Below are 26,873 nucleotides of genomic sequence, written 5' to 3' on the forward strand. Positions count from 1 at the left end.
TGCTGGAGGGTCATGACAGGATGAGCCTGCAGGAAGGGTACCACATGAGGGAGGAGGATGTCTTCCCTGTAACACACAGCGTTGATATTGCCAGCAATGACAACCACCTCAGTCCGATGATGCTGTGACACACCGCCCCAGAGCATGACGGACCCTCCATCTCCAAATCGATCCCAATTCAGAGTACAGGCCTCGGTGTACCGCTTATTCCTTGGATTATAAACGTGAATCCGACCATCACTCCTGGTGAGACAAAACCGCGACTCGTCAGTGAAGAACACTTTTTACCAGTCCTGTCTGGTCCAGCAACGGTGGGTTTGTGCCCATAGGAAACATTGTTGCCGGTAATTTTTGGTGAGGACCTGCCTTCAACAGTGTCAGATCTTCCCAATGAGATGTGGGCGCGGAGTCAGGCGCAGGGGATCCGAGTTCCAAAGAACAAGAGCAAAATAAAACGCACCCCAACCTCACTGACAGTTCAACGAAAATAATCCCACACAAAACCCCAAAAGAAGTGTCAAATTAAATCCCCCCTAATTAACCAAAGTGAAACCAGGTGAACACAAAACAGACATAACCAAAAGAAAAGGAAAAGGGATCGGTGGCAGCTAGTAGACCGGCGACGACAACCACCGAGCGCCGCCCAAACAGGGAGAGGAGCCACCTTCGTTGGAAGTCGTGACAAACAGGCCTACAAGCCTTCAGTCCAGCCTCTCTCAGCCTATTGCGGACAGTCTGAGCACTGATGGAGGGATTGTGCATTCCTGGTATAACTCTGGCAGTTGTTGTTGCCATCCTGTACCTGTCCCGCAGGTTTGATGTTCGGATGTACCGATCCTGTGCAGGTGTTGTTACACGTGGTCTGCCAATGCGAGGTCTCCATGTAGCTCTGTCTTAGGTCTGTCACAGTACAGACGTTGCAATTTATTGACCTGGCCACATCTGCATTCCTCATGCCTCCTTGCAGCATGCCTAAGGCACATTCACACAGATGAGCAGGAACCCTGAGCATCTTTCTTTTGTTGTTTTTCAGAGTGAGTAGAAAGGCCTCTTTAGTGTCCTTTCATAACTGTGACCTTAATTGACTACCGTCTGTAAGCTGTTAGTGTCTTAACGACCGTTCCACAGGTGCATATTCATTAATTGTTTAAGGTTCATTGAACAAGCATGGGAAAGGGTTTAAACCCTTTACAATGAGGATCTGTGAAGTTATTTGGATTTTTACGAATTATTTTTGAAAGACAGGGTCCTGAAAAAGGGACAGTTCTTTTTTTGCTGAGTTTATATCCGAAGCTGTCCAAGCAGCCAGTGTTTGAGAAGCTTGTCAGCTCCAGGTCAAATGAACACCTCGCTCTAGTGTATTTGGTACACAGGAAAATTCATCATCATCAAACCAAATTCCTCAACACTGTTTGTGGTTTGTGAGACTACCTGTCTCACCTTACCTTTAACCAGGTAGGTTAAACTGAGAACACATTCACAGCAAGAACCTGGTGAATAGTTACAGGAGAGAAGGGATGAATGAGCCAATTGGAAGCTAGGGATGATTAGTTGACCAGATTGGAAATTTAGCCAGGAAAGAATGCCTCTTACTGGCCTTTCAACACCATTAGCCAGCAGTGTCTGATCACCCATTCAGGGACTGACCAGGATCAACCCTGCTTAGCTTCAAAGGCAAGCCAGCAGTGGGATGCAGGGTGGTATGATGCTGGTCAGCTAGCAGGTGGAAAAGGCAGTAAGTACGTGTCATTGTATGAACAGCAATAATTCACAACATGTGTAACAGACATGTTATATTTGACTGATGTAAAATACAAAATGTGTCATGGTATGCCAGGTACCAAATTGCTAGATTATATTTTGTTGGTAGAACCTGTACCTCGATTTAACATTAAAGGGGAGAATGTCATCGCCCATGGCAGCATTATGTTACATGGAATGGGAGACAGAGTGGTCAGCAGAGTCCAGAACATTGAGTTTCCCCATGCAGCCTCAGGCCGGTCCAGTGCTACTGTAGCTGCATCCGTCTGATACGGAGGAGTGTTGTTCTCTCTGTAGGATCATGGATGACAGAAGCCACACACACACACACACACACACTCCATGTAACCCTGCAGCATCAGGTCACTGTAGCCTTAGCAAGGTGATTTGTAGCTAAGGGGTTCGACTCGAGAGGGAAGGACACACGCAATCGTAGCAAGGGAAATAGAGTTACTGATTAAACATTGAGACTCTAACCCTCTACTGCCAGCTTTAGTAATCACTTAGGCTAATATAATGAATAATAATATGTACACTGTTATGGGGACTGGAGAGGAAAATTAGTTGTCCATCTATATAAGGTAGAATGTATAACATTTGTACATCGTCCCTGACAAATAAACGTGAAACAAATAATATTGTATGATCATGGATAATGCTGTACATTATTGTATAATACACTACTCAGTTTCAGAGGTCTTAGTTGCTGGCTATCCTGACCTGGGGCTGGCCATCCTGCTCTGGGGCTGGCCATCCTGCTCTGGGGCTGGCTTGTACTGTGTTGTTGTGGTGCATTTAAAATGTTTTTTCCTTTGGATGGTTTGGGAGTTGTCTTGAGTTTCATAGCGAGGGAGAGGATGGATACTAATATGATTAACTATTCGACTGTGTTCACACAGGCTGCCAAATTCGTATATATTTCCTAATTATTGGAAAAGGAACTGATCTGATTGGTCAAAAGACCAATTAGTGGGGAAAAAAAGGTTAGAATTGGGCTGCCAGTGTAAACGCAGCCTTAGACATGGAGACATGGAGCAGGGCGAGGTAGAAGGTGGTATGGGTGGTAGACGGTGAGGGGGCAGAGGAGTGGAAATGGATGGGTGTCTCCTTTTGTTTGGGCCATAAACAGATAAAAAATATTAATCTTAAAGTCCATAGATGTTTGGCCCAGGATCAGCCTCTGCTCCCAAAAAGTTTGAATTTGTTCATTTGTTAACGCTAAGTTATATTTTTCAATAAAAATCATCAACAATCATTAATAAAAATGATTGATTTACTGATCAGGTCTTCATGGTAACGTGGTCGTATTGACTGATCAGACTTTGATCCTCATTCTTTAATCAGGTGATAGGCCATATGTTTCATGGTAGTTTACCAGCTAACAAGACACACACACACACACTGTCACAGTCGTTGAAAGAACTGGACCAAGGTGCAGTGCGGTGAGCGTACATATTCTTTTATTTAGAAAAGACGCCGATCAAAACAATAAACACTACAAAACAAACCGTGAAGCTAAAGGCTATGTGCCATAAACAAAGTCAACCTCCCACAAAGACAGGTGGGAAAAAGGGCTACCTAAGTATGGTTCCCAATCAGAGACAACCATAGACAGCTGTCCCTGATTGAGAACCCTACCCGGCCAAAACATAGAAATACAAATAATAGAACATAGAATACCCACCCCAAATCACACCCTGACCAAACCAAATAGAGACATAAAAAGATTCTCTAAGATCAGGGCGTGACAGTACCCCCCCCCTCCCAAAGGAGCAGACTCCAGCCGCAAAACCTGAACCTATAGGGGAGGATCTGGGTGGGCATCTATCCGCCGTGGCGACTCAGGTGCCGGACACAGACCCCGCTCCACCACTGGCTCAACCCACTTTGGTGGCACCTCTGGTGCGGGGACCCTTCGTCGCCGACCCCGGACTGGGCGCCCTCGTTGCGGGCCCCGGATTGGGCACCCTCGCTGCGGGCCACGGACTGGAGGCTGTCCCTGGGGGCCCCGGACAGGAGGCCGTCTCTGGAGGCTTTGTGCCATGACTACTCACTGGAGGCTTCTTGCAATGGATCATCACTGGAGGCTTCTTGTCATGGATCATCACTGGAGGCTTCTTGTCATGGATCATCACTGGAGGCTTCTTGTCATGGATCATTACTGGAGGCTTCTTGCAATGGATCATCACTGTTGGCTTTGTGCCATGGATCATCACTGGAGGCTTCTTGTCATGGATCATCACTGGAGGCTTCTTGTCATGGATCATCACTGGAGGCTTCTTGTCATGGATCATCACTGGAGGCTTCTTGTCATGGATCATCACTGGAGGCTTCGTGCCATGGATCATCACTGGAGTGGAGAGACATACAGGAGGCCTGGCTCTGGGAGCAGGCACTGGACTCACCAGGCTGGGGAGACATACAGGAGGCTTTGTTCTTGGCAGAGGCACCGGATACACTGGGCCGTGGAGGCGCACTGGCGGTCTCGAGCACAGAGCTGGCACAACCCGTTCTGGCTGGATGCCCACTTCCACCCGGCAAATGTGGGACACTGGCACAGAGCACACCGGCCTGTGAAAGCTCAACCGAGACACCGTGCCCATCACCCCATAGCACGGTGCCTGACCATTCACATGCTCACCACTGTAAGCACAGGGAGTTGGCTCAGGTCTGAATCCTGACTCTGCCCCACTCCCCATGTACCCCCCCCTAAAAAATGTTTTGGAGTGGCCTCCCGGTCTTTAGTGCCAGCCGTGACCCTGTGTAAACCTGGGCCCTCTTTCTCGCTGCCTCCACCTTCTTCTCTGCTTCCAGCTGCTCCCACGGCAGGCGATCCTTTCCCGCCAGGATCTCCTCCGGTGTCCAGGATCCTTTGCCATTTAGGATGTCCTCCGATGTCCAGTCCTCCTGAACACGCTGCTCCTCCCCGCTGATTGGTCCGTTTGTGGTGGGAAGTTCTGTCACGGTCATTGAAAGAACTGGACCAAGGTGCAGCGTGGTGATCGTATGTATTATTTTATTTAGAAAAGACGCTGAACAAAACCATTAACACTACAAAACAAACCGTGAAGCTTAAGGCTGTGTACCATAAACAAAGTCAACCTCCTACAAAGACAGGTGGGAAAAGGACTACCTAAGTATGGTTCTCAATCAGAGACAACCATAGACAGCTGTCCCTGATTGAGAACCCTACCCGGCCAAAACATAGAATACCCACCCCATACCCACCAATACCCACCAATTCACACCCTGACCAAACCAAATAGAGACATAAAAAGGATCTCTAAGGTCAGGGCGTTACACACACACACACACAGAGAGTGGGCAATGACGTTATGATGTGCGCAGGTGTGTCTTTTATCTACCAGACAGGCAGAGGGCCTCTGTACAGTGCCTTGCAAAAGTATTCCCCTCCCTTGGCATTTTTCCTATTTTGTTGCATTATAACCTGTTATTTAAATTGATTTTCATTTGGACTTCATGTAATGGACATACCAAAATATTCCACATTGGTGAAGTGAATTTTTTTAAATTACTTGTTTCAAAAGATTATACAAAATAAAAAAGGAAAAGTCTTGCATCCATATGAATTCACCCCTTTTGCTACGAAGCCCTTAAATATGATCTGGTGCAACCAATTACAGAAGTCACATAATTAGTTCAATAAAGTCCACCTGTGTGTAATCTAAGTGTCACATGATATCAGTATATATACACCTGTTCTGAAAGGCCCAAGAGTCTGCAATACCACTAAGCAAGGGGCACCACCAAGCAAGCGGCACTATGAAGACCAAGGAGCTCTCCAAACCGGTCAGGGACAATGTTGTGGAGAAGTACAGATCAGGGTTGGGTTATAAAAATATATCAGATACTTGGAATATCCCACGGAGCACCATTAAATCCATTGTCAAAAAAACTGAAAGAATATGACAGCACAACAAACCTGCCAAGAGAGGGCCTCCCACAAAAACTCACAGACCAGGCAAGGGGGGCATTAATCAGAGAGGCAACAAAGAGACCAAACCATAACCCTGAAGGAGTTGCAATGCTCCAAAAAGGAGATTGGAGTATCTGTCCATAGGACCACTTTAAGCTGTACACTCCACAGAGCTGGGTTTTACAGAAGAGTGGCCAGAAAAAAATAAGTAATCATGTTTGGTTCGCCAAAAGGCATGTGGGAGACTCCCCAAACATATGGAAGAAGGTATTGAGCTTTTTGGCCATCAAGGAAAACGCCATATCTGGTGCAAACCCAAGACGTCTCATCACCCCGAGAATACCATCCCCACGGTGGAGCATGGTGGTGGCAGCATCATGCTGTGAGGATGTTTTTCATCGGCAGGGACTGGGAAACTGGTCAGAATTGAAGGAATGATGGATGGCGCTAAATACAGGGAAATTCTTGAGGGAAACCTGTTTCAGTCTTCCAGAAATTTGAGACTGGGATGGAGGATCACCTTCCAGCAGGACAATGACCCTAAGCATACTGCTAAAGCAACACTCAAGTGGTTTAAGGGGAAACATTAAATGTCTCGGAATGGCCTAGTCAAAGCCCAGACCTCAATCCAATTGAGAATCTGTGGTATGACTTAAAGATTGCTGTACACCAGTGGAACCCATCCAACTTGAAGGAGCTGGAACAGTTTTGCCTTGAAGAATGGGCAAAATCCCAGTGGCTAGATGTGCCAAGCTTATAGAGACATACCCCAAGAGACTTGCAACTGTAATTGCTGCAAAAGACGGCTCTACAAAGTATTGACTTGGAGGGGACGAATAGTTATGTACGCTCAAGTTCTTATTTCTTGTTTCACAATAACAAATATTTTGCATCTTCAAAGTGGTAGGCATGTTGTGTAAATCAAATTATACAAACCCCCCCCAAAATCTACGACAACACGTTGGTCACAACACATCAAAAAGAGATTTCATCTGCACTGAACCAGTGAAGCTGTATCTGTCCATGTATCCTAATGGAGAAGACAGTATGGCTGTCAGTGGTAGTCTTTATTATATGATAATGGTGCTACTGTAGACTTCATACAGAAAATTCAGCACCAGTACAATAGTGTGTGGGAGACTGTGTTTGAACAGATGGGGGTTATCTGCCTCATACAGTGATATGAGCGTGTGTCGTATGCTGCATTCATACATACACACACACACACACACACACTGCCGTGTGTGTATCTGACTGCTGTCTGTGAGCTAATGGCTATGTTTCCACAGCGGGTAATAGGCTCAGAGCCTCATGTGCTGCTGGTCCACAGGGCAGACAGACCTGTACACAGCTGCTGAGATGGAAGGGAGGGTTGGAACAGGGAGGGAGTGATGAGAAGCACAGGGAGGGAGGGGTGTGAAAAATGGATTTAAATTGGTGTGTGTGCTTTGTTAGAAGGTGTTCCTGTGTGTTGCTGTGTGTACCCACAGCCTTGAGTGTCCCCATGCTGAATCAATGTCAGCCATGTTAACACCCACTCTAACTACCTGAGAGAACAACAGAGAGAGGAGAAGGGGAGGGGGGGTGAAGGATGAAGAGAGGAGGAGAGGGAAGGGAAATATGGAGAGAGAGAAGAAGGGGAGGGGGGTGAAGGATGAAGAGAGGAGGAGAGGGAAGGGAAATATGGAGAGAGAGAAGAAGGGGAGGGGGTGAAGGATGAAGAGAGGAGGAGAGGGAAGGGAAATATGGAGAGAGAGGAGAAGGGGAGGGGGGGGGGCGAAGGATGAAGAGAGGAGGAGAGGGAAGGGAAATATGGAGAGAGAGGAGAAGGGGAGGGAAGGGAAATATGGAGAGAGAGGAGAAGGGGAGGGAAGGGAAATATGGAGAGAGAGGAGAAGGTTTGGGAAGGGAAATATGGAGAGAGAGGAGAAGGGGGGGGGTGAAGGATGAAGAAAGGAGGAGGGGAAGGGAAATATGGAGAGAGAGGAGAAGGTTTGGGAAGGGAAAGGGAAATATGGAGAGAGAGGAGGTGAGGGAAGGGAAATATGGAGAGAGAGGAGCAGGGGGAGGTGAAGGATGAAGAAAGGAGGAGAGGGAAGGGAAATATGGAGAGAGAGGAGGTGAAGGAAGGGAAATATGGAGAGAGAGGAGAAGGGGAGGGGGGCGAAGGATGAAGAGAGGAGGAGAGGGAAGGGAAATATGGAGAGAGAGGAGAAGGTTTGGGAAGGGAAATATGGAGAGAGAGGAGGTGAGGGAAGGGAAATATGGAGAGAGAGGAGAAGGGGGAGGTGAAGGATGAAAAAAGGAGGAGAGGGAAGGGAAATATGGAGAGAGAGGAGGTGAGGGAAGGGAAATATGGAGAGAGAGGAGAAGGGGGGAGGTGAAGGATGAAGAGAGGAGGAGAGGGAAGGGAAATATGGAGAGAGAGGAGAAGGGGAGGGAAGGGAAATATGGAGAGGGAGGAGAAAAGAGAGAGAGAGAGAAAGAAAGAAGGCAGAGGGGTAAACATGAAAGGAAGGTAAGAAAAGAAGAGTAAGGAGAGATAATCCAGAATGATGAAGAAGTGATGAATGCTGAAAGGGTTTTGTCTCTTTCTGTCTCATGTCTTTCTGTCTCATGTCTTTCTGTCTCATGTCTTTCTGTGTCATGTCTTTCTGTGTCATGTCTTTCTGTCTCATGTCTTTCTGTCTCATGTCTTTCTGTCTCATGTCTGTCTGTTATGTCTTTCTGTCTGTTTTGTCTTTCTGTCTCATGTCTTTCTGTCTGTTTTGTCTTTCTGTCTCATGTCTGTCTGTTATGTCTTTCTGTCTGTTTTGTCTTTCTGTCTCATGTCTTTTTCTGTCTGTCTCATGTCTTTTTGTCTGTCTGTTTTCTGTCTCATTATTTCTGTCTGTCTTTCTGTCTTTCTGTCTCATGTCTTTCTGTCTCATGTCTTTCTGTCTCATGTCTTTCTGTCTCATGTCTTTCTGTCTCATGTCTGTCTGTTATTCTTTCTGTCTGTTTTGTCATGTCTTTCTGTCTGTTATGTCTTTCTGTCTCATGTCTTTCTGTCTCATGTATTTCTGTCTCATGTCTTTCTGTCTCATGTCTGTCTGTCTGTTTTGTCTTTCTGTCTCATGTCTTTCTGTCTGTTTTGTCTTTCTGTCTCATGTCTTTCTGTCTGTTATGTCTTTCTGTCTCATGTCTTTCTGTCTCATGTCTTTCTGTCTCATGTCTTTCTGTCTCATGTCTTTCTGTCTGTTTTGTCTTTCTGTCTCATGTCTTTCTGTCTGTTTTGTCTTTCTGTCTGTTATGTCTTTCTGTCTCATGTCTTTCTGTATCATGTCTTTCTGTCTCATGTCTTTCTGTCTCATGTCTTTCTGTCTCATGTCTTTCTGTCACATGTATTTCTGTCTCATGTATTTCTGTCTCATGTCTTTCTGTCTCATGTCTGTCTGTTATGTCTTTCTGTCTGTTTTGTCTTTCTGTCTCATGTCTTTCTGTCTTTCTGTCTCATGTCTTTCTGTCTGTTATGTCTTTCTGTCTCATGTCTTTCTGTCTCATGTCTTTCTGTCTTTCTGTCTCATGTCTTTCTGTCTCATGTCTTTCTGTCTTTCTGTCTCATGTCTTTCTGTCTGTTATGTCTTTCTGTCTCATGTCTTTCTGTCTCATGTCTTTCTGTCTCTTTCTGTCTCATGTCTTTCTGTCTGTTTTGTCTTTCTGTCTCATGTCTTTCTGTCTGTTTTGTCTTTCTGTCTCATGTCTTTCTGTCTGTTTTGTCTTTCTGTCTCATGTCTTTCTGTCTGTTTTGTCTTTCTGTCTCATGTCTTTCTGTCTGTTATGTCTTTCTGTCTGTTATGTCTTTCTGTCTCATGTCTTTCTGTCTGTTATGTCTTTCTGTCTGATTTGTCTTTCTGTCTCATGTCTTTCTGTCTCATGTCTTTCTGTCTGTTTTGTCTTTCTGTCTCATGTCTTTCTGTCTGTTTTGTCTTTCTGTGTCATGTCTTTCTGTCACATGTCTTTCTGTCTCATGTCTTTCTGTCTCATGTCTTTCTGTCTCATGTCTTTCTGTCTCATGTCTTTCTGTCTGTTATGTCTTTCTGTCTGTTATGTCTTTCTGTCTTATGTCTTTCTGTCTTATGTCTTTCTGTCTCATGTCTTTCTGTCTCATGTCTTTCTGTCTCATGTCTTTCTGTCTCATGTCTTTCTGTCTGTTATGTCTTTCTGTCACATGTCTTTCTGTCTCATGTCTTTCTGTCTGTTATGTCTTTCTGTCTGTTTTGTCTTTCTGTCTCATGTCTTTCTGTCTCATGTCTTTCTGTCTCATGTCTTTCTGTCTGTTTTGTCTTTCTGTCTCATGTCTTTCTGTCTGTTATGTCTTTCTGTCTCATGTCTTTCTGTCTCTTTTGTCTTTCTGTCTCATGTCTTTCTGTCTGTTTTGTCTTTCTGTCTCATGTCTTTCTGTCTGTTTTGTCTTTCTGTGTCATGTCTTTCTGTCACATGTCTTTCTGTCTCATGTCTTTCTGTCTCATGTCTTTCTGTCTCATGTCTTTCTGTCTGTTATGTCTTTCTGTCATGTCTTTCTGTCTCATGTCTTTCTGTCTCATGTCTTTCTGTCTGTTTTGTCTTTCTGTCTGTTTTGTCATGTCTTTCTGTCTTTCTGTCTTTCTGTCTTTCTGTCTCATGTCTTTCTGTCTGTTTGTCTTTCTGTCTCATGTCTTTCTGTCTCATGTCTTTCTGTCTCATGTCTTTCTGTCTCATGTCTTTCTGTCTCATGTCTTTCTGTCTGTTATGTCTTTCTGTCACATGTCTTTCTGTCTCATGTCTTTCTGTCTGTTATGTCTTTCTGTCTGTTTTGTCTTTCTGTCTCATGTCTTTCTGTCTCATGTCTTTCTGTCTCATGTCTTTCTGTCTCATGTCTTTCTGTCTGTTATGTCTTTCTGTCTCATGTCTTTCTGTCTGTTATGTCTTTCTGTCTCATGTCTTTCTGTCTTATGTCTTTCTGTCTCATGTCTTTCTGTCTGTTTTGTCTTTCTGTCTCATGTCTTTCTGTCTCATGTCTTTCTGTCTCATGTCTTTCTGTCTGTTATGTCTTTCTGTCTCATGTCTTTCTGTCTGTTATGTCTTTCTGTCTCATGTCTTTCTGTCTCATGTCTTTCTGTCTGTTATGTCTTTCTGTCTGTTATGTCTTTCTGTCTCATGTCTTTCTGTCTCATGTCTTTCTGTCTCATGTCTTTCTGTCTCATGTCTTTCTGTCTCATGTCTTTCTGTCTCATGTCTTTCTGTCTCATGTCTTTCTGTCTCATGTCTTTCTGTCTGTTTTGTCTTTCTGTCTCATGTCTTTCTGTCTGTTATGTCTTTCTGTCTCATGTCTTTCTGTCTGTTTTGTCTTTCTGTCTCATGTCTTTCTGTCTGTTTTGTCTTTCTGTCTCATGTCTTTCTGTCTGTTTTGTCTTTCTGTCTCATGTCTTTCTGTCTGTTTTGTCTTTCTGTCTCATGTCTTTCTGTCTGTTTTGTCTTTCTGTCTCATGTCTTTCTGTCTGTTATGTCTTTCTGTCTCATGTCTTTCTGTCTCATGTCTTTCTGTCTGTTTTGTCTTTCTGTCTCATGTCTTTCTGTCTGTTTTGTCATGTCTTTCTGTCTCATGTCTTTCTGTCTCATGTCTTTCTGTCTCATGTCTTTCTGTCTGTTTTGTCTTTCTGTCTCATGTCTTTCTGTCTGTTTTGTCTTTCTGTCTCATGTCTTTCTGTCTGTTTTGTCTTTCTGTCTCATGTCTTTCTGTCTCTGTGTCCCCTGGGAGGCTCTCTTTTCCTCCCTCAGCGCGGAGAGAGGGACAGAGCAAAGGAAGAGAGGAGGAGGAAGTGGGGTGATGGGCTATCAGCCTTTACCAAGGCTCAGCCTGTCACCTCGCATCATATTCAAAACAGAGGGAGTGTTAGGGGGCAGACAGAGAGAGAGAGAGAGAGAAGAGGGGTGGGTAGGGGAGGGTGAATAAGTGATGAGGGAGAGAGTGAGGAAATATTTGAGAGGGCTGAGAAAGAGAGCGAGGGAGGGAGGGAGGGGGCTAGTTCTCTTTTAAAGACGGAGAGCGGATCTCCCATCGGCTCAGAGGCAGAGCAGGCAGAGGAGAGGACAGTACACTCATTTTCCCTCTCTGTCTCTCTATCCATCCAGGTGATCACTCCGTTCCGCAGGCTCATCCTCTGCGCAGAAAACAGGAAAGAGATGGAGGACTGGATCAGCTCGCTGAAGTCCGTCCAGTCCCGAGAGCATTACGAGGTAAGACCAGATCCATTCTCTCTTCTCTATAGCAACAGATCCACTGCCTGTGTGAGCTTTTGAGAGTGAGAGAGAAAGAGGCAGAGAATGAGAGAGGAGACATGGAGACAGGAGGCATGGAGAGAGGGGGATGGAGAGAAGAGGGAGAAGGGGACAGGTGGTATGGATACACAAGGCATGGAGAGAGGGGGAAGGAGAGAGGTGGTATGCATTGTGTTGCAGAAAACAATAGATCTTTGATCTGATCATTGTCTTACTATGTCAGTTAAGAGTGCAGATATTTCTGTTTCTGTTGTTTCTGATGAAGGTGTGTGAGCAGCAGGGTAGTGTAGTGTGAGTAGCAGGGTAGTAGAGTGTGAGTAGCAGGGTGGTAGAGTGTGAGTAGCAGGGTAGTGTAGTGTGAGTAGCAGGGTAGTGTAGTGTGAGCAGCAGGGTAGTAGAGTGTGAGTAGCAGGGTAGTGTAGTGTGAGTAGCAGGGTAGTGTAGTGTGGGTAGCAGGGTAGTGTAGTGTGAGCAGCAGGGTAGTGTGTGAGTAGCAGGGTAGTGTAGTGTGAGTAGCAGGGTAGTGTAGTGTGGGTAGCAGGGTGTAGTGTGAGTAGCAGGGTAGTGTGAGTAGCAGGGTAGTGTAGTGTGAGTAGCAGGGTAGTGTAGTGTGAGTAGCAGGGTAGTGTGAGTAGCAGGGTAGTGTGAGTAGCAGGGTAGTGTGAGTAGCAGGGTGAGTAGCAGGGTAGTGTAGTGTGAGTAGCAGGGTAGTGTAGTGTGAGTAGCAGGGTAGTGTAGTGTGAGTAGCAGGGTAGTGTAGTGTGAGTAGCAGGGTAGTGTGAGTAGCAGGGTAGTGTGAGTAGCAGGGTAGTGTAGTGTGAGTAGCAGGGTAGTGTGAGTAGCAGGGTAGTGTAGTGTGAGTAGCAGGGTGTGAGTAGTAGTGTAGTGTGAGTAGCAGGGTAGTGTGTGTAGCAGGGTAGTGAGCAGGGTAGTGTAGTGTGAGTAGCAGGGTGTGAGTGTGTGTAGTGTGAGTAGCAGGGTGTGTAGTGTGAGTAGCAGGGTAGTGTAGTGTGAGTAGCAGGGTAGTGTGAGTAGCAGGGTAGTGTAGTGTGAGTAGCAGGGTAGTGTGAGTGTGAGTAGCAGGGTAGTGTAGTGTGAGTAGCAGGGTAGTGTGAGTAGCAGGGTAGTGTAGTGTGAGTAGCAGGGTAGTGTAGTGTAGCAGGGTAGTGTAGTGTGAGTAGCAGGGTAGTGTGAGTAGCAGGGTAGTGTAGTGTGAGTAGCAGGGTAGTGTGAGCAGGGTAGTGTAGTGTGAGTAGCAGGGTAGTGTGAGTAGCAGGGTAGTGTAGTGTGAGTAGCAGGGTAGTGTAGTGTGAGTAGCAGGGTAGTGTAGTGTGAGTAGTGTAGGGTAGTGTAGTGTGAGTAGCAGGGTAGTGTAGTGTGAGTAGCAGGGTAGTGTAGTGTGAGTAGCAGGGTAGTGTAGTGTAGTGTGGGTAGTAGCAGGGTAGTGTAGTGTGAGCAGGGTAGTGTAGTGTGAGCAGGGTAGTGTAGTGTGAGTAGCAGGGTAGTGTAGCAGGGTAGTGTGTGTGAGTAGCAGGGTAGTGTAGTGTGAGTAGCAGGGTAGTGTAGTGTGAGTAGCAGGGTAGTGTAGTGTGAGTAGCAGGGTAGTGTAGTGTAGTGTAGCAGAGTAGCAGGGTAGTGTAGTGTGAGTAGCAGGGTGAGTAGCAGGGTAGTGTAGTGTGAGTAGCAGGGTAGTAGTGTGAGCAGGGTAGTGTAGTGTGAGTAGCAGGGTAGTGTAGTGTGAGTAGCAGGGTAGTGTGAGCAGGGGTAGTGTAGTGTGAGTAGCAGGGTAGTGTAGTGTGAGTAGCAGGGTAGTGTAGTGTATTGTGAGTAGCAGGGTAGTGTGAGTAGCAGGGTAGTGTGAGCAGGGTAGTGTAGTGTGAGTAGCAGGGTAGTGTGAGTGTGGCAGGGTAGTGTAGTGTAGCAGGGTAGCAGGGTAGCAGGGTGTAGTGTGAGTAGCAGGGTAGTGTAGTGTGAGTAGCAGGGTAGTAGTAGTGTGAGTAGCAGGGTAGTGTAGTGTAGCAGGGTAGTGTAGTGTGAGCAGGGGTAGTGTAGTGTGAGTAGCAGGGTAGTGAGTAGTGTGAGTGTGAGCAGGGTAGTGTAGTGTGAGTAGCAGGGTAGTGTAGTGTGAGTAGCAGGGTAGTGTAGTGTGAGTAGCAGGGTAGTGTGAGTGTGAGTAGCAGGGTAGTGTAGTGTGAGTAGCAGGGCAGTGTAGTGTGAGTAGCAGGGTAGTGTAGTGTGAGTAGCAGGGTAGTGTAGTAGCAGGGTAGTGTAGTGTGAGTAGCAGGGTAGTGTGTGAGTAGCAGGGTAGTGTAGTGTGAGTAGCAGGGTAGTGTAGTGTGAGTAGCAGGGTAGTGTAGTGTAGCAGTAGTGTAGTGTGAGGGCAGGGTAGTGTGAGTAGCAGGGTAGTGTAGTGTGAGTAGCAGGGTAGTGTGAGTAGCAGGGTAGTGTAGTGTGAGTAGCAGGGTAGTGTAGTGTGAGGGTAGTGTGAGTAGCAGGGTAGTGTAGTGTGAGTAGCAGGGTAGTGTAGTGTGAGTAGCAGGGTAGTGTGTGTGAGTAGCAGGGTAGTGTAGTGTGAGTAGCAGGGTAGTGTGTGTGAGTAGCAGGGTAGTGTAGTGTGAGTAGCAGGGTAGTGTGAGTAGCAGGGTAGTGTAGTGAGTAGCAGGGTAGTGTAGTGTGAGTAGCAGGGTAGTGTAGTGTGAGTAGCAGGGTAGTGTAGTGTGAGTAGCAGGGTAGTGTAGTGTGAGTAGCAGGGTAGTGTGAGTGCAGGGTAGTGTAGTGTGAGCAGGGTAGTGTGAGTGTAGTGTGAGTAGCAGGGTAGTGTAGTGTGAGTAGCAGGGTAGTGTAGTGTGAGTAGCAGGGTAGTGTAGTGTGAGTAGCAGGGTAGTGTAGTGTGAGTAGCAGGGTAGTGTGAGTGGGTAGTGTAGTAGCAGGGTAGTGTAGTGTGAGTAGGGGTGTAGTGTGAGTAGCAGGGTAGTGTAGTGTGAGTAGCAGGGTAGTGTAGTGTGAGTAGCAGGGTAGTGTAGTGTGTAGTAGCAGGGGTAGTGTGAGCAGGGTAGTGTAGTGTGAGTAGCAGGGTAGTGTAGTGTGTGTAGTGTAGCAGGGTAGTGTAGTGTGAGTAGCAGGGTAGTGTAGTGTGAGTAGCAGGGTAGTGTGAGTAGTGGGTAGTGTGTGAGTAGCAGGGTAGTGTAGTGTGAGTAGCAGGGTAGTGTAGTGTAGCAGGGTAGTGTAGTGTGAGTAGCAGGGTAGTGTAGTGTGAGTAGCAGGGTAGTGTGTGAGTAGGGTAGTGTAGTGTGAGTAGCAGGGTAGTGTAGTGTGAGTAGCAGGGTAGTGTAGTGTGAGTAGCAGGGTAGTGTAGTGTGAGTAGCAGGGTAGTGTAGTGTGAGTAGCAGGGTAGTGTGAGCAGCAGGGTAGTGTAGTGTGAGTAGCAGGGTAGTGTAGTGCAGGGTAGTGTGAGTAGCAGGGTAGTGTAGTGTGAGTAGCAGGGTAGTGTAGTGTGTAGTGTGAGCAGGGGTAGTGTAGTGTGAGTAGCAGGGTAGTGTGAGTGTGAGTGTGAGTAGCAGGGTAGTGTAGTGTGAGTAGCAGGGTAGTGTAGTGTGAGTAGCAGGGTAGTGTAGTGTGAGTAGCAGGGTAGTGTAGTGTGAGTAGCAGGGTAGTGTAGTGTGAGTAGCAGGGTAGTGTAGTGTGAGTAGCAGGGTAGTGTAGTGTGAGTAGCAGGGTAGTGTAGTGAGTAGCAGGGTAGTGTAGTGTGTAGCAGGGTAGTGTAGTGTGAGTAGCAGGGTAGTGTAGTGTGAGTAGCAGGGTAGTGTAGTGTGAGTAGCAGGGTAGTGTAGTGTGAGTAGCAGGGTAGTGTAGTGTGAGTAGCAGGGTAGTGCAGGGTAGTGTAGTGTGAGTAGCAGGGTAGTGTGAGTAGCAGGGTAGTGTGTGTGAGTAGCAGGGTGTAGTGTGAGTAGCAGGGTAGTGTAGTAGTAGCAGGGTAGTGTAGTGTGAGTAGCAGGGTAGTGTAGTGTAGCAGGGTAGTGTAGTGTGAGTAGCAGGGTGTAGTGTGAGTAGCAGGGTGTGTAGTGTGAGTAGCAGGGTAGTGTAGTGTGAGTAGCAGGGTAGTGTAGTGTGAGTAGCAGGGTAGTGTAGTGTGTAGCAGGGTAGTGTAGTGTGAGTAGCAGGGTGTAGTGTGAGTAGCAGGGTAGTGTAGTGTGAGTAGCAGGGTAGTGTAGTGTGAGTAGCAGGGTAGTGTAGTGTGAGTAGCAGGGTAGTGTAGTGTGAGTACCAGGGTAGTGTTGTGTGAGTAGCAGGGTAGTGTAGTGTGAGTAGCAGGGTAGTGTAGTGTGAGTAGCAGGGTAGTGTAGTGTGAGTAGCAGGGTAGTGTAGTGTGAGCAGTAGGTTGCATGTTCTGTAGCGTGCAGTGGACTGGAACATCTATTTCACCCATTGAGGGTGGTCGTGGAAGCCCAGCTCACAGGAGACATACACACATGCATACACACACACAGTGTCACACTCAGAGAAGTCCCACAGTCCCACAGTCACACACACAAACATAACACCAGGCGGTGTTGTCTAAACGGAAAGGTTTGACAGGTTTTTAACTGCTAGTGTCTTACTCTCTGGGTGTCTTAGAACTCACCAGGAAACAGAGTTCGGCACTAAATAGTCCCTCACATCACTCTATCACGAACCCAAGGATCTTTTTTACAACAGGAAGATAAGAGTGGCTGTTAGATATTCACGCTGAATAATAATAATCCCTGTATTATCTTCTCAGGATGTTTTTAACAGCGTTGCCGTTAGTTGTGTTTTGCCGCGACCAGAAACAGATATAACTGTTGATATTGGTTGACTGCAGCGTTTGTCTCCAGGCAGATACAGTGTATATTGTACAGTGCCAGCATTGCATATTAATGCCTTTCATTTGGGAAAGACAGATGATATAAGATTGTTTCCATCTCTGCCCTCTTTCCTCTCCACTGCAATACACCGCTGAGCTACAGAGTATAGAGTTGATAGAATTAGAGGTTCAGGAAACTATACTCCCATGTTGAAACCATAGGTTCCCATTCTAATAGGGATGGATAGATGGTGTGTGCGTGTGCGTGTGTGTGTGTGCGTGCGTAGGTGTGTGTGTGTGTGCGTGCGTAGGTGTGTGTGCGTGTGCGTGTGTGTGTGTGCGCGTGTGTGTGCGTGTGTGTGTGTATGTGTGTGCGTGCGTAGGTGTGTGTGCGTGTGTGTGTGTGTGTGTGTGCGTGCGTAGGTGCGTGTGCGTGTGCGTGTGTGTGCGTGTGTGTGTGTGTGTGTGTGTGTGTGTGTGTGTGTGCGTAGTGTGTGTGTGTGTGTGTGTGTGCGTGCGTAGGTGTGTGTGTGTGTGTGTGCGTGCGTGCGTAGGTGTGTGTGTGTGTGTGCGTGCGTGCGTGCGTAGGTGTGCGTGTGTGTGTGCGTGCGTGCGTAGGTGTGTGTGTGTGTGTGTGCGTGCGTGCGTAGGTGTGTGTGTGTGTGTGCGTGCGTGCGTAGGTGTGTGTGTGTGTGTGTGTGTGCGTGCGTGCGTAGGTGTGCGTGTGTGTGTGTGTGCGTGCGTAGGTGCGTGTGTGTGCGTGCGTGCGTAGGTGTGTGTGTGCGTGTGTGTGTGGTATGATATGATATGATTTATGGTCAAATCTGTCTCCTATACATTGTAAAAGCCTTCTATAAAGAAGTGAGAAAATGTCAAGTAATCTCTTCAAATGCTTGTGTAAAATGTGTGTGTATAGGTTCTATGTTGCTCACCTAAAACACCACTGAGCTATCCAAAAACATTGTATCGTAAACACTGCAATGCAATTTATGTTAACAATTTATATAGGTGTTCTTTAACGGTGTCTCAGTTTAAGTAAACAATGTGAACATGCAATCAATGTTTACTAGATGTGGAATCGCCTTTGGATAATGTACCTTTCCATCTATTTAAAGTGACGGTTATCTGTGCCACACCATCTCTTCAAAATGTTAGGGTCATTTGTGCCATTTGTCTATTCAGAATGTTACGATTACTTTATCTATATATCTATTTATATTACTTTGGTCAGTGTGTGTTTCTTAATGTGAGCAAAACGGAACCTAATGTTTGAAGTAAAGTACCTGACTGTCTATCCTGGTGTTGCCAACCTGATTTAACCTCTCGTTTGTCAGACAGCACAGTTTAATGTGGAACATTTCTCAGGGATGCACAACTGGTATGCCTGCTCCCACGCACGGCCCACCTTCTGTAACGTCTGTAGGGACAGCCTCTCTGGCGTCACCTCCCACGGCCTGTCCTGCGAGGGTAAGACACACCACACACACACACCACACACACACACACACACTCACATCTCTGTTTAATCTCTCCTAACACCTCTCCTCCTCATTTATCTCTCAGTCTCCTAATTAATGAGAGGATACTGTCTTCTGTGTTTTCCCTTAATGCTGTGTGTCCCTCCTGGGCTGTGGTGGTTTCCTTAGTGCTGTGTGTCCCTCCTGGGCCGTGGTAGTTTGAATCATTCCTGGAGAGGTGGAGGGGGGATATAGTGTTAACAGGGCTGTACGATGGGGAATGGGACAGACTTACTTATTTCTATTTCCTCCCTGTGGAGTATAAGGTCACAACCAGGCTAACCCATCCAGGAAGTAGGACTATGAGCTCTTAGTAGAGCTGGGTTGGAGACTGTTCAATTTAACTATGCAGTCAATACCACTTTATGATATTATTTTAATTCGGATCGATTAAGAATAGGAGGGCAGTGCTGGAGCTGAATGATAGGCGATTGGTGTATTGGCTGGAGAAGTGAGGTGTGGGTTGAGAAGAGCTTACGATATGTCGTGACCTCTCTGCTGGCTCTGGCTAGTCTAGTGTGTAGTGTCCTCTCTGCTGGCTAACCTAGTGTGTAGTGTCCTCTCTGCTGGCTAACCTAGTGTGTAGTGTCCTCTCTGCTGGCTAGCCTAGTGTGTAGTGTCCTCTCTGCTGGCTAGTCTAGTGTGTAGTGTCCTCTCTGCTGGCTAGTCTAGTGTGTAGTGTCCTCTCTGCTGGCTAGCCTAGTGTGTAGTGTCCTCTCTGCTGGCTAGTCCTAGTGTGTAGTGTCCTCTCTGCTGGCTAGTCTAGTGTGTAGTGTCCTCTCTGCTGGCTAGCCTAGCCTAGTGTGTAGTGTCCTCTCTGCTGGCTAGCCTAGTGTGTAGTGTCCTCTCTGCTGGCTAGCCTAGTGTGTAGTGTCCTCTCTGCTGGCTAGCCTAGTGTGTAGTGTCCTAGTGTGTAGTGTCCTCTCCGCTGGCTAGCCTAGCCTGTGTAGTGTCCTCTCTGCTGGCTAGCCTAGTGTGTGTCCTCTCTGCTGGCTAGTGTGTGTAGTGTCTCTCTGCTGGCTAGCCTAGTGTGTAGTGTCCTCTCTGCTGGCTAGCCTAGTGTGTAGTGTCCTCTCTGCTGGCTAGCCTAGTGTGTAGTGTCCTCTCTGCTGGCTAGCCTAGTGTGTAGTGTCCTCTATGCTGGCTAGCCTAGTGTGTAGTGTCCTCTCTGCTGGCTAGCCTAGTGTGAGAGGCTAATGATAACCCATTAATTGCCCTAAAATGAAGGGCTTCCTCTTTGAAGGCTCTTCAAAGGCTTTTATGGCTGTGTGTGTGGTGTGTGAGTGTGTGTGTTAATTCATGCTTAATGGTTCCAGATGATGTGGAACGTTAGACTCACAATGTCTACGGTAGACACACACACACACACACACACACACACACACACACACACACAGGCTATGCTAATTAGCAGTAGAGGAATATACAGATGGTGTTCATTATGGTTGTCTGATGCATAAATAGTATTGGTACGTTGGTTACACTTCCTTCACAGCTGAGGTGTGGACAAGTTGCGTCATTCCCACACCTGTCCCTGTAGTTTTAATATAGTGTTGATTTAACATTGGAACAAATCATATACCATCTGTCATTTTTTATTTTACTAGGCAAGCCAGTAAAGAATACATTTATATTTACAATGACGGCCTACCCCAACCAAACGATGCTGTGCCAATTGTGTGCCACCCTATGGGACTCCCAATCACGGCCGGATGTGATACAGCCTGGATTTGAACAAGGGGCTGTAGTGACACCTCTTGCACTGAGCTGCAGTGCCTTAGACCGCTGCTCCACTCGGGAGCCCCTGTTACTGTTAGGGGAAAAACATAGTTGTTATATTGAGAGGCAGTGTGTGTGTGTGAGAGAGGGGTGAGAGAGGCAGAGAGAGCTAGACAGAGAGCGAGAGAGAGGGGTGGGAGAGCTAGACAGAGAGCGAGAGAGAGGGGTGGGAGAGAGGCAGAGAGATGGAGAGGAGAGAGAGCAAGAGAGAGAGGCAGAGAGAGCTAGACAGAGAGCGAGAGAGAGGAGTTTGAGAGAGGCAGAGAGATGGAGAGGAAAAAGCAAGAGAGAGAGGCAGAGAGAGCTTGACAGAGGGTGGGAGGGAGAGAAAGAGAGAGCTAACTCTCCTTCTCTGACACAACCTCTCATTACTGCAGTATATCAACCCCCATTGTTCCAGTCTCCTCTGCAACCTGACTGTCTGAACCAGGATGGGCCAACCCTCCTTCTTCCGCACACTTTCGCTCCAGCACTGCTCTAACAGACATCTGAATCTGCTATTTTAATCAGCTGCTCATCAGGACCTTGATTAGCTAGTGAGAGTAGTGTTGAAACCAAAGCCTATACACCCAGTAGCTCTCCAGATCAGAAGAAGGGTTGGCCTTCGTACCCGGGGCCCCCATCCTCCTTTTTTTTGGTGTTATAAGCAATGGCAAATATGTAGAATTGCAGGAAATTTCCATAAAAAATTTATACATTTCTCTCAGCCTCAATAGAACACATGTAGAATAGCAGGAGATTAGCTTGAAAACTGTTAAAAGTTATCTTAGCATTAGATGTGAACAATAGCATGAGATGAGAACATTTTTCTCTCTGCTCATGGCAAGATGTGTAGAATTGTAGGAAATTAGCTTTGAATCTACACAATGTGTAGAATAGTATGACAAATTGCAGGAAGTTTTCCACTACAAAAAAACACATTGGTTTCCCAAATCCGGTCTTGGGTCTAGGGCAGGGGTATTCAAATCCGATCCTGGAAGTCTGGTCTGGAGTACTGCTGTTTTATCTGATCATTAATTGTACCGACTTGGTGTCCCAGGTCTAAATCAGTCCTTCATTAGAGTGGAAGAATGAAAATCAGAAGTTAAACTGGCTTCAAGGTCCAGATATTGAATTAGCTTCGTCTAGGGTATCGATCATTAGCTCCTTCTAATTAATTCTGATTACATTGTTGTGGCTTCAATAAAGAATGACTGGATAGATACATAGGTTGCAGTACTCATGTGGCTCTGGTTCTGAGTAGTATCAAGCTTTTGTAATGAACATTACTTTGGCTCTTTTAGTCTCCTTTTTGGGACATTGGACCATGTGCCAATCTGTCTTTCAATTGATCATTTTTATTTGACCTTTTTACCTATTTAACTAGGCAAGTCAGTTATGAACAAATTCTTGTTTTCAATGACGGCCTAGGAACAGTGGGTTAACTGCCTGTTCAGGGGCAGAACGGCAGATTTTTAACTTGTCAACTCGGGGAATCAATCTTGCAACCTTTCGGTTACTAGTCCAACGCTCTAAAAGTTGGAAGCACAAAATGATCTGTATGCTGTAGCCTTAAGAGTTCCCTTCACAAGAACTGGGGCCTTGACCGAACCATGAAAAACAGCCCCAGACCATTATTCCTCCTCCACCAATCGTTGGCACTATGCATCGGGGCAGGTAGTGTCCTCGTGGCATCCACCAAACCCAGATTTGTCGATTGAACTGCCAGATGGTGAAGCGCGATTCATCACTCCAGAGAATGCGTTTCCACTGCTCTAGAGTCCAATGGTGGCGAGCTTTACACCACTCCAGCCATCGCAGATGGTGTTCTTAGGCTTGTGTGCGGCTGCTTGGCCATGGAAACCCATTTCATGAAGCTCCCGACGAACAGTTCTTGTTTCCAGAGGCAGTTTGCAACTCGATAGTGAGTGCTGTAGCACTGTAGCACTGCGATGTAGCACTCAGTGGTCCAGTTCTGTGAGCTTGTGTGGCCTACCACTTCACGGCTGAGCCATTGTTGCTCCAAGACATTTCCACTTCACAATAACAGCACTTACAGTTGACCGGGGCAGCTCTAGCAGGGCAGACATTTGAAGAACTGACTTGTTGGAAAGGTGGCATCCTATGACGGTGCCATGTTCAAAGTCGCTGTGTTCTTCAGTAAGGCCATGCTACTGATGATGTGTGTCTATGGAGATTGTATGGCTGTGTGCTCGATGTTGGACACCTGTCAGCAATGCGTGTGGCTTAAATAGCCAAGTCCACTAATTTGAATGGGTGTCCACATACTCTTGTATAAACATTGCATTCAGAATTCTTGAATTTTACCACATTTCGTTACGTTACAGCCTTATCCCCCCCCCCCCAAATGGAAATATCACATTTACATAAGTATTCAGACCCTTTACTCAGTACTTTGTTGAAGCACCTTTGGCAGCGATTACAGCCTCAAGTCTTCTCGACTATGACGCTACAAGCTCGACACACCTTTATTTGGGGAGTTTCTCCCATTCTTCTCTGCAGATGGTTGTCCTTTTTCAATGGTTCTCCTATCTTCACAGAGGAACTCTGGAGCTCTGACCAAGGCCATTCTTCCCCGATTGCACAGTTTGGCATGGCAGACAGATCTAGGAAGATCTAGGAAGAAGATCTAGGAAGAAGATCTAGGAAGATCTAGGAAGAATCTTGGTGGTTCCAAACTTCCAAACTAAGAATGATGGAGGCCACTGTGTTCTTGGGGACCTTCAATGCTGCAGAACTTTTTTGGTACCCTTCCCCAGATCTGTGCCTCAACACAATCCTGTCTCTGAGCTCTACTGACAATTCCGTCAACCTCATGGCTTGGTTTAATCTCTGACATGCACTGTCAACTGTAGGATCTTATATAGACAGGTGTGTGCCTTTCCAAATCATGTCCAATCAATTGAATTCACCACAGGTGGACTCCAATCAAGTTGTAGAAACATCTCAAGGATGAGTAAAGGAAATAGGATCTACCTGGCTCAATTTTGAGTCTCATAACACACGGTTTGAATACTTATGTAAGGTATTTCTATTTTTTATTTTTTATACATTTGCAAACATTTCTACAAACCTGTTTCCACTTTGTCATTATGGGGTATTGTGTGTGGATTGATGAGGAAATGTTTTAACTTAATCCATTTTAGAATAAGGCTGTAACGTAACAAAATGTGGGGTCGCAATACTTACCGAATGCACATTCAGTGAATTGAAGACAAATTATGAAACACAGAGAAACAAAAGAATGAGAAAGAGAGGCTTTAAGTGGTGAGAACAGCTAGACAGACAGTTTCACAGCAATCAGAGATGCTTCTGTTTCACTTTGATTTCCTGCTCTGGACGATCAATAGGGATTGATGAGTGCCCCACACACACCAGCTATCCTCTGGTTACAAACAGTCTGAAACCACGGAACTGATCTCTATGGAAAAAAAACATCTCATATCCGTCTGCAATCGATGTTTCCCTAATGTAACTCTAAATCCTGTTAGTGAACATTTAGTCAACATTTAGTAACATTAAGAGAACACAATACTGTTTATCACTGTCTGCCAATGGCAAGGAGTGGCGCTGGCCAATTAGTCTTGGTTTCCCGGTGTGTGTGTGTGTGTGTGTGTGTGTGTGTGTGTGTGTGTGTGTGTGTGTGTGTGTGTGTGTGTGTTTGCATGTCAGTACGTGCCTGTACGTGTGCGTGTGTCCTTATCTGAGTGTTGTTTTCGACAATGGAACATTCCAAGTCCAGTCATTTTTCATGTTTGGTTGTTAAGTGCCTCCTCATCTATAATGAATATACATTATGGACACACTCCACCAGTGGCCAGATATCAAGTATTCCTTCTGCATTTACATTTTAGTTCATTCTTATGCAAAGCCACTCACAATAAGTGCCTGACCGGTCGGCCATCATATATAGACTGTACTGTATATATGCAGAGGTTACAGTGGGTTACAGTCTCTCTCTCACCTGGGGTTTTACAGCTCATTGTTTTGAGCGGCCTGGGGGCCTGTGACAGGGATCCAGACTGCATGCTCCATGCCTCTGACACTTCCATTCCCTATTATGTGAGTGGAGATGTATTTAAATGCAGTGAATTCTAAAATGTGCCTTATTTGGTCGTGGGGTTACAATAGGCACTCTCTGGTACTTAAATGAATGATTTCAACACCATTGATCCATTGTGGGCTATTTTAACACCCCCCTCCCAAAAAAAGCTGGTTGATTAATTCATTGGTATTGTTTCCCCTGCTAAAAGGTCAAATAAAGTGTAACCCTGGTAGTGTAACAGTGTCAGTGTGTTAACCTGATGGTGGTTGCAGAGTGATCCGTGTGTTAACCTGATGGTGGTGTGTTAACCTGATGGTGGTTGCAGAGTGATCAGTGTGTTAACCTGATGGTGGTGTGTTAACCTGATGGTGGTTGCAGAGTGATCAGTGTGTTAACCTGATGGTGGTTGTAGAGCGATCAGTGTGTTAACCTGATGGTGGTTGCAAAGGGATCAGTGTGTTAACCTGATGGTGGTGTGATAACCTGATGGTGGTTGCAGAGTGATCAGTGTGTTAACCTGATGGTGGTGTGTTAACCTGATGGTGGTTGCAGAGTGATCAGTGTGTTAACCTGATGGTGGTTGTAGAGCGATCAGTGTGTTAACCTGATGGTGGTTGCAAAGGGATCAGTGTGTTAACCTGATGGTGGTGTGATAACCTGATGGTGGTTGCAGAGTGATCAGTGTGTTAACCTGATGTTGGTTGCAGAGTGATCAGTGTGTTAACCGGATGGTGGTTGCAGAGTGATCAGTGTGTTAACCTGATGTTGGTTGCAGAGGGTTCAGTGTGTTAACCTGATGGTGGTTGCAGAGGGATCAGTGTGTTAACCTGATGTTGGTTGCAGAGGGATCAGTGTGTTAACCTGATGTTGGTTGCAGAGAGATCAGTGTGTTAACCTGATGGTGGTGTGTTAACCTGATGGTGGTTGCAGAGTGATCAGTGTGTTAACCTGATGGTGGTTGCAGAGGGATCAGTGCATTAACCTGATGTTGGTCGCAAAGGGATCAGTGTGTTAACCTGATGGTGGTTGCAGAGGGATCAGTGTGTTAACCTGATGGTGGTGTGTTAACCTGATGGTGGTGTGTTAACCTGATGGTGGTTGCAGAGCGATCAGTGTGTTAACCTGAAGGTGGTGTGTTAACCTGATGGTGGTTGCAGAGGGATCAGTGTGTTAACCTGATGGTGGTTGCAGAGGGATCAGTGTGTTAACCTGATGGTGGTTGCAGAGGGATCAGTGTGTTAACCTGATGGTGGTTGCAGAGGGATCAGTGTGTTAACCTGATGGTGGTTGCAGAGGGATCAGTGTGTTAACCTGATGGTGGTGTGTTAACCTGATGGTGGTTGCAGAGTGATCAGTGTGTTAACCTGATGGTGGTTGCAGAGCGATCAGTGTGTTAACCTGATGGTGGTTGCAAAGGGATCAGTGTGTTAACCTGATGGTGGTGTGTTAACCTGATGGTGGTTGCAGAGTGATCAGTGTGTTAACCTGATGGTGGTTGCAGAGTGATCAGTGTGTTAACCTGATGGTGGTTGCAGAGGGATCAGTGTGTTAACCTGATGGTGGTTGCAGAGGGATCAGTGTGTTAACCTGATGGTGGTGTGTTAACCTGATGGTGGTGTGTTAACCTGATGGTGGTTGCAGAGCGATCAGTGTGTTAACCTGAAGGTGGTGTGTTAACCTGATGGTGGTTGCAGAGGGATCAGTGTGTTAACCTGATGGTGGTTGCAGAGGGATCAGTGTGTTAACCTGATGGTGGTTGCAGAGGGATCAGTGTGTTAACCTGATGGTGGTTGCAGAGGGATCAGTGTGTTAACCTGATGGTGGTTGCAGAGGGATCAGTGTGTTAACCTGATGGTGGTGTGTTAACCTGATGGTGGTTGCAGAGTGATCAGTGTGTTAACCTGATGGTGGTTGCAGAGCGATCAGTGTGTTAACCTGATGGTGGTTGCAAAGGGATCAGTGTGTTAACCTGATGGTGGTGTGTTAACCTGATGGTGGTTGCAGAGTGATCAGTGTGTTAACCTGATGGTGGTTGCAGAGTGATCAGTGTGTTAACCTGATGGTGGTTGCAGAGGGATCAGTGCGTTAACCTGATGGTGGTCGCAAAGGGATCAGTGTGTTAACCTGATGGTGGTTGCAGAGGGATCAGTGTGTTAACCTGATGGTGGTGTGTTAACCTGATGGTGGTGTGTTAACCTGATGGTGGTTGCAGAGTGATCAGTGTGTTAACCTGATGGTGGTTGCAGAGGGATCACCCTGATGGTGGTTGCAAAGGGATCAGTTTGTTAACCTGATGGTGGTTGCAGAGGGATCAGTGTGTTAACCTGATGGTGGTTGCAGAGGGATCAGTGTGTTAACCTGATGGTGGTTGCAGAGGGATCAGTGTGTTAACCTGATGGTGGTGTGTTAACCTGATGGTGGTTGCAGAGTGATCAGTGTGTTAACCTGATGGTGGTTGCAGAGCGATCAGTGTGTTAACCTGATGGTGGTTGCAAAGGGATCAGTGTGTTAACCTGATGGTGGTGTGTTAACCTGATGGTGGTTGCAGAGTGATCAGTGTGTTAACCTGATGGTGGTTGCAGAGTGATCAGTGTGTTAACCTGATGGTGGTAGAGGGATCAGTGCGTTAACCTGATGGTGGTCGCAAAGGGATCAGTGTGTTAACCTGATGGTGGTTGCAGAGGGATCAGTGTGTTAACCTGATGGTGGTGT

General features: G+C 46.4%; 1 protein-coding gene across 1 annotated transcript in view; it reads left to right on the forward strand.

Moving 5' to 3' along the window:
• LOC112224720 (diacylglycerol kinase eta-like) overlaps nt 1-26,873 on the forward strand; it is a 131,980-nt gene that overhangs the window by 41,258 nt on the left and 63,849 nt on the right. The window contains exons 4-5 of the mRNA XM_042319949.1: nt 11,852-11,956; nt 18,155-18,287. Of these exons, the coding sequence (XP_042175883.1) occupies nt 11,852-11,956; nt 18,155-18,287 (238 nt within the window). The remainder of the gene's footprint in view (nt 1-11,851; nt 11,957-18,154; nt 18,288-26,873) is intronic.

The sequence above is a fragment of the Oncorhynchus tshawytscha genome, linkage group LG03 (genome assembly GCF_018296145.1).
Source record: "Oncorhynchus tshawytscha isolate Ot180627B linkage group LG03, Otsh_v2.0, whole genome shotgun sequence".
Classification (NCBI taxonomy): domain Eukaryota; kingdom Metazoa; phylum Chordata; class Actinopteri; order Salmoniformes; family Salmonidae; genus Oncorhynchus; species Oncorhynchus tshawytscha.